Here is a 12978-nt window from a genome sequence, read left to right on the forward strand (position 1 = left end):
CCCAAGACCTATTTTCTGAAATAATAAATACATTACTTTCTGCAATAACTAGTATATGTCTAAGTCAAGCAGAAAAGGTCAGATAAGTTGATGTTAGGGAAATGAACCCTAAGATATGTATTCAAATGTTTTTTTCTTTCATGCTATTGTTTCTAACACATTTATAAGATTATTTCTTTGTTGCTTTGTATGTCCCTCCCCCACAGTATAACCCCTGCTTTCACTGTATTTGATGTCGGTATAATTTGTGGAGGGGAAGGGAAAAAGCAAATCGTTTAAATAGGGATACAGGTGGACCCATTGCAACAATGAGATGTACAAGTTGTTATGTCGAAAACGAACTTTACAACTTTGGTGGGGGTGGGGGAGGATTAGGTGGGAGAGGGGGAAGGGGGATGGGAAGGGATAGGAAGGGGAAACAAAGGAGGAGACTACAATGCTTGATAAGAAATGTACTCGTTATCTTGCCCATGTAATTGTAACCCCTCTGTACAGTATTTTCACCATTTAAAAAATATATATTAGATAAAAAAATAAATACATTACTTTCTACTGTTTACTTAAAACACAAAAAAGAACTCAAAAACAACATTAATCCAAATCACATTTTGAAATTTTTATTAACTTGAATTGACATTCTTAATTTTGTCTACCAAGTCTATGCAAATATATCTGAATTTAATACAAACCTGCAGATGTTTCTTAACACCACAGAACCATGAAAACTTGCAGCTTTCGGTGTTTTGCAAGGATTTAATAATTAACAAGTTACCTTACTGAAATATCTAAAAGAATATTCTGAGGAGTGTTTGAAAGTTCTGTTTATAAACAGTGATTGATATATTTAGTGTGCATTTATTTGGTGCTGAAGATAAAACACTTCTGATATAAAACAGTGTTTTAACACTGGAGGAGCTAGATTATATAGTACATTTTAATATTAAAGAATAAAGCTTTATCTTTATATTTATTTTATTTATAGGATTCACATCAATGGAGAATCTTGTATCCAACAATAAACAGGCATATCGCAAGTGACATTCGGTAGGAGAACCAAAAGATGACTGAAACAAAATAACCTAGAAACTTGCATTATATATTCTTTATACAAACAGTCCATTCTGAACAGCCAAATTAAATGCAGACGAAATGCTCTCTAAAGTTTGTGTGCCTACATGGCAATTATGGTCTCCACAAAAAGAAAAGGAGCAAAACACAGAACACAGTATTTTGAAGGATGATAATACATGTAACATTGTCAATCATCCACTGGGTTATCAGTTCAGATTGGCAACTGAAATTTCACATCCACATGGGCTTGCTTAGCTAAGGTCACTATTTCAGAAAGCTTTACAACCTGAAAAGAAAGAAAAGAGCATCTTTGACTCTATATTGATAAAAAGGTAAGTTCAGAAATATATAATAATGCAAAATTAACGCACAATCTTTTCCTTCCAAAACATCAGAACTATTCTAATATTATCAATCACATTGTATTCTCACAAAGAATTGACAGTCTCAAAGACTAGTCAAGTCTGACATTCTTCATAACCCATATTTGAATACTTTCTAAAGAAGAGATAGATTATATAGATAACTGCACTTCAATAATCTGAGAATCAATTGTGCTTCTACACAAAATATCACATAAATTACACACATTTAAAAGCAAATTCTAGCATCTGTTTCCCAGTAGAATCATTACAAAAAAAAAGGAGTTTGAGGCTGGAGGTACAGAATGGCTCAATGACAGAATGCTTGCTTTATCATGCGCAAGACTCCAGATTTGACCCCCTCAGGGAAGGAGAAAGGGAAAAAAAAGGAAAAACTAGGGTTTGAAGTTAGGTGTCCTTGATTCAAATTGCCATTCTAATGTTTTGATATATAACTTTGACTAAGTTAGCTTATCTAGCCTGTCTCCTCATCCATATAGAAATCTAAAAACCAAACTTACATTAAGAAAATCCTTGAAAACAAAACTATTACATGCACAATATTCAAAAAATGGTGACAGTTACTAACATCATCCTATTTAATATTATTATTATTATGACTTGTATAAGCAAAAAAAAATCCAAACACTCTCTACGAGTATTATTTCTGTAAATGTAAAAACAAAAAGTCAAATGTGGTAGCCCATGCCTTAGGACATGGAGATAGGGAGGATATATTTTGAGACCAACCTGAGCAAAGAGTTATTAGCAAGATCTCAGCTGGGCACTATAAGAGTCTGCCTGAGCTCCTAGCTACTGATAGGCACAGTACAAGGATTATTGTCCAAGGTCTGGGCAAAAATATTCTTTTCCTTTAAGAAAAACAAGGCAAAGAAAGGATTGGGGTTGTGGCTGAAGTGGCAGAGCACCTGCCTAGCAATGTAAGCCCTGAGTTCATACAGACTAAGATGCTCACTTGCCATTTTAGCAGTTTGTGCACTTATCACAATCATCCATCTCAAGTTTTGTCTTACCATTTGTAACAAGTATGAATATTTTTAACAGTTCACTATAGTAGCTGAAGCACTTGACTGTAGGAATTGGAAAATGCTTTAGATACTACAAATTTACCCTGAGACTAGTATCATTTACCATTTTAGCAGCTTCATCCAAGTCATCACAAGCGAGGATTTTAAGTCCACTATCTGCTATCAATGCCTTACCATCATCAACTCGTGTACCTGAAAATGATTATACAAATATACAGAACTTTTCAATATGCATTTAAATGCAAATGTATTCAAAATTTCTGCCACAACATATGCCATTACTAAAATTTTCAACGGAGAGTACTTCACTCACCTAGCATACTTCTATGCAAAGAAAATGCTACAAAAGCCTGAAGTTACAATGTAAAACTTTTACCTCCCTTTACCATATTCAAGGCAAGTCAGAATTTCAGATAAGTCACAAGTAAAAAGTGTATCAAATTATATCAAGCAAAACTCTGAACATTACTGCCCCAGTGTTATGTTTTCTTCTAAGTTTTTAAAATTTCATTTTATATGACGCTTCAAGTAAAAGACATAGCTATTTGTGTCAGGCAATGATGGTTCACATCTATAATAGCTACTCAGGAGACTGAGATCTGAGGATTGTGATTCAAAGCTAGCCCAAGCAGGAAAGTCTGTGAGACTCTCATCTCCAATTAATGACCAAAAAGCCAAAGTGGAGATGTGGTTTAAGTGGCAGAGCATTACCCTTAAGCAAAAAAGCTCAGGGATAGCACTCAGGCCCCGAGTTCATGCCCCAGGACCAACACACACACACACACACACACACGCACACACGCACGCGCACAAACACACGCACACGGAAGGAGGGAGGGAGGGAGAGAGAGGAAGGAAGGAAGGAAGGAAGGAAGGAAGGAAGGAAGGAAAGGGGAATGGGAAAAGGGGAAAGGGGAAAGGAGAAAAGGGAAAGGAAAAGGAAAAGGAAAGATGAAGTTGAATGCTAGTGGCTCATGCCTGTAATCCTAACTACTCAGGAGGCTGAGAGGATCATGGTTCAATGCTGCCCCAGGCAGGAAATCTATGACACCTGTATCTCCAACAAGCTACTCAGAAAAAGCCTGAGGTGGCGCTGTGGCTCAAGTGGTAGAGTACTAGCCTTGAGCAGAGAGAGGTTCAGGGACAGAGCCCAGGCCCTGAGTACAAACCCCAGCATCAGCAAAAATAAAAAAGAAAGATAAGACAAAACATAGCTACATTTTCAAAAGCTGACCGCCCTAGAATTATAAATCAACTTCAAGATGTCTTTTAACACTCACCTTGTAACCGTACCACAACAGGTATTTTAATTTCCAAATCTTTTACTGCCATGACTATACCCTGTGCAATAACATCACATCGCATGATTCCTCCAAAAATGTTGACCAGAATAGCTAGTACCTGTCAATAAAGTGTTTTCAATAGGTTACAATTTTATAGGAATGAGTATTTGTTCTTCTCACAAGAAAATACTAGTATCTGTATTTTACTAAAATTAGTCCCATGGAAACATTTTTCAGTGCAAATTGCCATATCCTAATCCAGCTTAGACTATCACCCACCAAAACGTATTTCCATTTTCTGGGGTACTTTCAAGACGTAGTTTATATTCCCCTTTTAACTATATGTCATATGAACAAGATCTAATTCCATTTACATCTTCCTATATAATACAACCAATCACCAACATAATCATCTAATTCATACCCTAAGTAAATGTCATATTCAAGATATCCTATTCTCTCTTCATTTATCACAATCAATTTAACCACTTTTTTACACAAGCTCCTATCAGAATCACTCACCTTCTCCTGCATGCCCACCCTTGGCTATACTTCACCTTTAAACCCCAGGGACTATTAGGTTAGCAATTTTTCACTATCACAATGGTATGTTTTCAGTTGGTATTTTATCCTTTCCCCAAAAAAAGATTTTTGAGGACAGTTTATTCAGTTACACCATAGCTTCTCAAACAGTAGGATATAAATGTGTTTCAGATATACCAAAATACTGTCTCCCTCAATCCTTAAGGAAGGAAGCTAGGATGTATAAGATAGCTACAACCTTTTTGGCCAAGAGGCTCTGATATGAAACAAACTTCTCCATCTACACTTTTGACCTCACTTAAATATTTTCACTTATTTTCTTGTGACCATAAAGATCAAACAGGAAGAGAACAAACAAGGGAAGGGGTGACATTGTCCAAAAAGAAATGTATCTTTACCTGACTTATGTAACTGTAACCTCTCTATACCTAACCTTTATAATAACAATAAATAAAAATACTTTTAAAAAAGGAGGGAGGGACAGTGAGACAACAGCAAGGGAAGGGGTAACAACAAGTCATATACTAATTGCCTTACTCATGTAACTGTAACCCTTCTGTACAGCTTCTTTACAATAAAGTATATTTTTTTAAAAATGAAAACAAAAAAAAAGAAGAGAAAAAGATCAAACAGGACCTTGCACATTCTAGGCAAGAGCTCTCCTTTCAACCTCAACCATAAATATTTTCTGTGAATGCCATGATATTGGCTATCCTACATATTCCTTTTCTTATTTGTAGACTTTCAAGAAATGACTCTCAAGGTCAGGTATGGTAATTCTTTTAATTCTAACTACTTGGGAAGAAGAAATAGAACTGAGATTTGAGACCAGCAAGAGCAAAAAGTAGCAAGAGCCTATCCCCAAAAGTATGAGATCCTGTCTGAAAAACAAATTAAAAAAGCAAAAGACTGGAAATGCCACTCAAGAGGTAGAATGCTTACCTAGCAAGAATAAGATTCTAAGTTCAATCCTCAATACTGCAAAAAGAAGAAAGAAAAGAAAAAGGGAAAGGAGTGGAGCTCTATTAAATGGACTAGAACTCATAGTGGAATAGGATCCTCTCCTATTCTCCTCTCTTCTACTTCCTTCCAGGCAACTTCATTATTCACTAGAAAACATCACCCAACACTGTAGCCTTAAAGTTACTGGATCTCTACGAAGTACTTTCAGTCCATTTTAACTAATTACTACCAACAATAAATCCTACATTTGACTATACCGCAACAAACATCTCCAGAATATCAATCTGTAAATCTCACTCTCTGCCCATCATCCTCTCCTTCATCTACAATACTTTTCACCTCTTCAAAACTACTCTTTTCTTCGACAGGTGAGGATGGGATCTTATGATCCCAGTTCAAATCAAACCTGGGCAGGAAAGTCCATGAGACTCTCATGTCCAGTTAACCACCAACAAGCTGGAAGTAGAACAGAGTTCAATCAAGCCCCTGGACCAGCACAAAAGAAAGAAAGAAAGAAAGAAAGAAAGAAAGAAAGAAAGAAAGAAAGAAAGAAAGAAAGAAAGAAAGAAAGAAAGAAAGAGAGAAAGAAAGAAAGAGAGAGAGAGAGAAAGAAAGAAAGAAAGAAAGAAAGAAAGAAAGAAAGAAAGAAAGAAAGAAAGAAAGAAAGAGAGAGAGAAAGAAAGAAAGAGAGAAAGAGAGAAAGAAAGAAAGAGAGAAAGAGAGAAAGAAAGAGAGAAAGAGAGAGAGAAAGAGAGAAAAAGAAAGAGAGAGAAAGAAAGAAATACAGACAGACAGAAAGAAAGAAAGGAAAAATGTAGCTAGGATTATAGCATAAATCAGTGGTGCCCAGCAAAACTACTCTTTTCTCAAAAGCCTCTCTCTAATCCCTCAGTTCCTTTCTCCTCTCCAAGCCTGAACTGACCTTCACTACAGAATCTGCAATGTGTGGATCAACCACACTTTCACCTGCATGCTTAATTTTGTCATACCTACTCTACCAACTCTGTTCAAGCAATATATATATTCTTCTAAATAAGTGAGCACATACCACAAAGTTTGCCTCAGCTCTCTCTCTTTCAAATGAGAACAGTGTGTCCTTTCTGGGACTTCATTTACAATCATCATCATCCTGGAAAAATTACTGCACCAGGAAGTCCCCAACTTCTCAATTCCTAATCACAGCTTCACTCTTTCCAAACTGGCCTCTGCTCCTCCTTCTATTGTTCTTCAGCTCTTTCAGTCTCTATTGTGCTTGACTATTTCTACATCATTTAGCACTGTTGGCTATCACCTTGCTTCTCATACTCTACAACCAGTTAACAAGTTTACCTATCACTTTGTTCTAGCTTTCAATGAGTGTTGCTTCTTTATTCAACCCTTCAACTCTGAGAGGTCAAGTTTCCTTCTCGGTTGATTACCGCATCAACTCCTAAGACTTCAACTTTTCTCACTATCCTAAAGACTTCAAATATACATACAATAACTATTAGTAGTATATTTACAACCAATTGTCTAGTATCATCACAACCCAAACTTAAACCTCTATATTGCATCAACAGCATAACAGGGATCATCACCCAAAGAAATAAAGCACCTTTTATGTCTCATTTTACTTAAATCCTCTGAGTAAAATTGAAGATTTTGAGACCCAGTCAGCTATGCATTCTAGTTCACAAGACTCCATATTTTACTCCAATAGCTGGGTGGTTATCCCAGCCACAAAGGAAGCACAATCAATAGCTGGTTGTAGTGGTATGTGACTTCATTCCCAGCAACATGGGGAAGCAAAAGTAAAAGTATCATAGCCCAGGCTAGCCTGGGCATAAAAAGTGAAACCCTACCTCAAAAACAACCAAGACAAAAAGGGACTGCAGTCATGCTTCAAGTGACAGACCTGTCTTACAAGCACAAAGCCCTAAGTTCAACCTGTAGTGCCACTGAGAAGAAAAAAAAGAATATGATAAATAACCCTTTAGAATCAAAAGTGAAGGCAATCCAAGTTAAAATTAGATTTATTAAAAATTCTACAGTAGCCGGTACTGGTGACTCACACCTGTAATCCTAGGTACCCAGGAGGCTGAGATCTGAGGATCACAGTTCAAAACCAGCCTGGGCAGGAAAAGCCATGAGATTCTTATCTCCAATAAACTATCACAAAACCAGAAGTAGCGCTGTAGCTCAAGTGGTAGAGTGCTTGCCTTGAGCTGAGGGATTGCTCCCAGGGCCAGAGTTTAAGCCCCACAACAGAAGGAAGGATGGAAGGAAGGAAGGAAGGAAGGGGAAGGGAGGGGAAGGGAAGGGAAGGGGAAGGGAGGGGAGGGGAAGGGAAGGGAAGGGAAGGGAGGGGAAGGGAAGGGAAGGGAAGGGAAGGGAGGAAGGGAGGGAAGGAAGGAAGGAAGGAAGGAAGGAAGGAAGGAAGGAAGGAAGGAAGGAAGGAAGGAAGGAAGGAAGGAAGGAGCAGTCCCAGAGTTCAAGCCCCATAACAGAAAGAAAGAAAGAAAGAAAGAAAGAATCAATCTAGAGTAGAATGACTCTAGCAACATCAATGCATCAACAACTGCTAGCAACATCAATGATAAACATTATTAATGGCCTATGTATTAGATCCAACAGTTTGTAAAATATGATCCCCTAGCAATGAGAAACCAGCTTAAGTTCTAGACCATTATTTTACTTTTTTATAAGCTTTACAAAATCCACACTGGCCAACCAATAGTAATATTCTTTAACCAGCATTTGTGAATAATAACATGAATGTCTTTAGTTTGAATGCTTCACATCCCTTATATTTCAATAATAACTAGTAAATATGTAGTTGTAAATTATGACACATTTGTAAGACATCATTTGAACATCAAAATGAGTGTTTTAAAATAATTACTTCAGTAAATTTTTTAAAATCAAAATATATTAGCAAAAGTCTGTGTGTGTGTGTGCGCGCGCACATGTGTATATACACACTAGAGGTTGAACCCAAGTCCTACTACTCTCACTTGGCTTTTTCCATTCAAGGCTTGAGTTCTGCCACTTGAGCCAGGCCTTTCTTCCAGCTTTCTGTTGGTAAAGGATAATAATCTCAGATTTGTCTATCTGGGATGGCTTTAAACTGTGATACTCTGATCTCAGCCTTCTAGGTAGCAAGGACTTTAGTCATGAACCCCAGTACCTGGCCTTAAAGATATAAATAATTGGGTAAATTGTACAATATGTGAACTACATCTAAGCAAAGCTGTTTTTAAAAGAACATACATGTAATGTGTTTGTGTAAAATATACAATCATTAACACATCTTAAAGGAATCAAGTCAATAACAAGTTATCCTACATAAAATTACAGGTGACTTTTCTCACTTCCTTTTCTGTAGCTTTATTTTCTTGATTTCTGGGCTTTCTGTGGTCAAACCATATCTCAAGGAATTTTTTTCCAAATGACCTATCATCTCATAACCCTTTAGGATCGAAAGTTAAGCCATTTAATATTTGTTCACCTTGATTGTTAAATTTACAAGTCTAACAATCAACTTTGTCAAATTAACATTATTGCACTTGTAAGATTTTAACTTTTTTCCCAAACTATTGAGATCTTTTGAATACAATGTTCAACTAGCATAATGATGAAATCTACTAATAAAATTACTCCTCATAATTTAAATTTCAAGGCATTAATTCTGCCCTTACCTTTTTATCTGATGTTATAAGTTTAAATGCTTCTGTTACTTGTTGGACTGTGGCACCACCACCAACATCTAGAAAGTTGGCTGGAGTCCCTCCATGGAGTTTTATTATATCCATTGTAGCCATAGCTAAACCAGCACCATTTACTATCAAGAGGGGAAGATAATTTGTATAAGTAACAAACAGAGATAACAAAGTAAGTGTAGCAAAGCCAGCTGTAATATAAAAACATGTAGTACCAAGACAGCCTATATTTCCATCAAGAGCAATATAGTTGAGATCTGACTGAGCTGCATGTTTGTCTCTTTCATCTTCTTGGGTCCAGTCCTGAAGGGCAAAGATTTTCTTTTGGCGATAGGCTGAATTAGAATCAAAATTGATCTTTGCATCCATACATAACACTTCAAGAGAAAAAGAGAAAGTGATCTCAACTTTATGAAATGAGCAATAAACTATTCAACCATCAAATATCATGTAGTCCAAGGAAAAAAAACACATTTTAATTTTGTTACTTATTTGACATATTTCAATTTATATTCCAATTATTCCAAACTGGTTTTTAAATAGCTGAAATTTAAAATACTCCAAAGTTACTATTTCTGCCTCCATCTTAGGCAACAAAGGAAGAAAAAACAAATAAGATAAAAAAAAAAACCATGGCATTTTAAGTCCTTAAAAACTTTCCAAGAAAGTCCATGCTCCTAGCTAACCCACTCTGGGCTCCAGATCCCATCCTCTCTTCATTAGTCAAGAATACTGTTGCTGGGCACCAGTAGCTCACACCTGTAATCCTAGCTACTCAGGAGGCTGAGATCTGAGGATCACAGTTCAAAGCCAGCCTGGGCAGGAAAGTCTATAAGACTCTTATCTCCAATTAACCACCAGAAAACCAGAAGTGGCACTGTGGCTCAAGTGGTAGTGCTCATCTTGAGCTGAAGAGCGCAGGGACAGTGCCCAAGCCCAGAGTTCAAGCCCCATGACTGATAAAAAAAAAAAAGAATAATGTTGCATCAATTCTGTCTTTGCTACATAATAAATCTCCTCTACCACTTTCCTAGTGGCTAAATTCCACTAACTTGCAAAAATACTAGTATTTCTCCACCTTATATAAGAAGGAAAAATAAAATCATTCAATTTTACCATCTCTTTGTTTCCTGACCAGAACTTCTTAAAAGGCTTTGCTGAATAGAAAGATTAGCAAACTATGGTCAACATACCAAACTTGACTGTGTTCGTTTTTATGATGGCCTGTGAGCTACTAAGAAAATGGGTTTTGCTTTTTTGTTTTCCTGCAGTATTGAAGATTAAATTCAGAGTTTCCCACTTTCAAGGCAGATGCTCTACCTATTAAGCTACACCTCCAACTGAGGGTTTTACATCTTTAAAGGATTATGAATAAAGAAAGACGGGAAAGACAGAACAAAAATACGAAGATAACAGAAATCAAGCTGGTAGGTGGATCATAATGCTTAACATATTAACTTCTAACCCATGTTGATCCCTGAACTATTTTGTCCTGCCATTGTCTCTTATCTACATTCCAATCAGCATCTACCAGCAAAAAAGTTACTTTTCTGACTTCACCTTCCAGTACTCTTCTTCCTCACTCCAAATTTAACTACAACATCCTAAAGTTGTTTAAAAGATAGATGGCTAAAAGATATGAGGACACAGCATTGGTGGCTAATACCTGTAAGCCTAGCAATTTAGGAGGCTTTGAAGCCAGCCCAGGCAGGAAAATTTGTGAGATGCCTCTCTCCAATTAACTACCAGAAAGCCAGAAGTGGAGCTGTGGCTCAGGTGGTAGAATGCTAGGCTTGGACAAAAAAAAAGCTCCGGGACAGCACCCTGGCCCTGAGTTCAAGCCCCAGGATTGGCACGGTCACATTCACACGCACGCGCTCACACACACACATACCAACAAAACTTCTGCGATATAAAAAACACTCCATACTGCTAGCCCTATCCCACATTTTAATCGCATATAGCTCTTGAACACATGAAACATGACTAATACAATAGAGGAACTGAGTCTTCAAATCTTAAATAATTTTAACTAATTTTAATTAAATACCCACATGTGGCTGATGGTCATTATACAAGCAGTACAAATCTAATCCCTGTATATATGTATTTGTGTTAGTGGGTTTCTTTGCTATTCAATTCAATTCATTATCAAATAAGTTTCTGGGTTTCTTTCCTATTTACATTCAATTCATTATAAATTAAGCTTCTACAGAACAATGAGTTCACTTCTGTAAACATCAGCTTGATAAAAGAAGCTACTTTACCAGTTCCATCTGTATCTTCTACCATCGGATTTATTTCTAGCATAGTTGCATCATATTTCAGAAAAAGATGATAAAGTTTGATCATGTTTTCTGCAGCAGAATCCACAAGATCAGGTGGAAATCCCATCTTTTCTGCAAGCTGAAAGCAATTTGTCTTTAATAAATAGTAGTGATGCATAGTCAATTAGCATTAAAGTATTAGAAACAAAACCTGTTTATCAATTCTCATGAGTCACTCATAGTCAAACAGTAACTACTGAAATACCAACTATTATTACTAAATGTCTCAATAAAACTTAAAGTCTTCCCAAAGCAGGTCACAATTGTGCCCATTTTACAGATGAGAAAGGGACAATCCTCCTACCTCCACTTCCTATTTAATTGAAATAATAGAAAACATGTCAATATGTTTATTCTAACAGTTCTGCTGTTACTCAGAAACACAACAGAGAATTCTCTCCCTCTTTTCAATGTGACCAATGTGCTGTAGCACATTCTTTGAATTGAAAATCTTAAATTCTGGGCTGGGAAGGTGGCTCAGTGGTAGAGCGCTTGCCTTGCATGCATGAGGCCCTGGGTTCAATTCCTCAGCACCACATAAGCAGAAAAAGCTGGAAGTGGTATTGTTGCTCAAGTGGTAGGGCGCTAGCCTTGAGCTGAAGAGCTGAGGGACAGAGCCCAGGCCCAGGGTTCAGGCCCCACGACTGGCAAAAACAAAACAAAACAAAAAAGAAAATCTTAAATTCTTTGAGGGTCAATGATTCTGGTCAAGAGTAAATAAAAGAAATATAATTTTACTTTTATTTCAAATAAAGAAATATGGGGCTGGGAAGGTGGCTCAGTGGTAGAGTGCATGCCTTGCATGCCAGAGGCCCTGGGTTTGATTCCTCAGAACCACATAAGCAAAAAGAAAAAAGCCAGAAGTGGCACTGTGGCTCAAGTGGTAGAGCACTAGCCTTGAGCTGAAGAGCTGAGGGACAGCACCCAGGCCCAGAGTTCAGGTCCCATGACCAGACCCAAAAAGAAAAAAAAAAAAAGAAATATGAGACAGGTCCTGCTGGCTCCCATAGCAATCCTAGCTACTTAAGAGGCTGTGATCTGAGGATTGCAATTTACAGCTAGTATAGGCAGGAAAGTACTTGAGACTCTCCATTTAACCAGAAAAAAAGCCAGAGTCGGGCTGTGACTCAAGTGGTAGAGCTCCAACCTTGAGTGAAAAAGCTAAGGGATAGCATCCAGGTCCTGAGTTCAAGCTCCAGTACCAGCACTTAAACAAACAAATAAATAAATAAATAAATAACAGTACCATTTCACTAAGAAAGATATTCACTAGTACACAATTCAATACTTAATAAGCTTAATCCCAAAATAATCCTGATCAATTCAGTATCATGTTAATTTGCCCAGCACTAAGCTAAGCATCATTTCTGCTCAGCATTCAAAATGCTTTAATTTAGCACATTATTATTTCAAGGATTCTTGTAAATCAAGTATTTCCTACTTGATCTAAATTTCACTTTCCAGATATCACTTGCATGTAAATACCTAATGAAGCAAATCTCTATCTCTTTAAACATTCACAGCATTCATTTGACGAAGTTATTTGCTTCACTATTCATCAGAGAAATTTCCCAATCAAACTTTTGTTCTTGCAGAAATTAATTTGACATCATTTTCCCACTAAGATAGTTAACGTCAACTTTTTTTGTTGTTGGTCATGGGTCTTGAACTCTGGGCCTGGG

General features: G+C 37.0%; 1 protein-coding gene across 1 annotated transcript in view; it reads right to left on the reverse strand.

Moving 5' to 3' along the window:
* Positions 1-601: 601 nt before the first annotated feature.
* Sucla2 (succinate-CoA ligase, ADP-forming, beta subunit) overlaps positions 602-12978 on the reverse strand; it is a 31877-nt gene continuing 19500 nt past the window's right edge. Inside the window, exons 6-11 of the mRNA XM_013010550.1 lie at positions 11237-11375; positions 9185-9346; positions 8949-9091; positions 3763-3883; positions 2586-2674; positions 602-1357 (exon numbers count right to left, since the gene is read on the reverse strand). Coding sequence (XP_012866004.1) covers positions 1283-1357; positions 2586-2674; positions 3763-3883; positions 8949-9091; positions 9185-9346; positions 11237-11375 — 729 coding nt within the window. The 3' untranslated portion in view covers positions 602-1282. The remainder of the gene's footprint in view (positions 1358-2585; positions 2675-3762; positions 3884-8948; positions 9092-9184; positions 9347-11236; positions 11376-12978) is intronic.

The sequence above is a fragment of the Dipodomys ordii genome, unplaced genomic scaffold, assembly GCF_000151885.1.
Source record: "Dipodomys ordii isolate 6190 unplaced genomic scaffold, Dord_2.0 Scaffold1, whole genome shotgun sequence".
Classification (NCBI taxonomy): Eukaryota; Metazoa; Chordata; class Mammalia; order Rodentia; family Heteromyidae; genus Dipodomys; species Dipodomys ordii.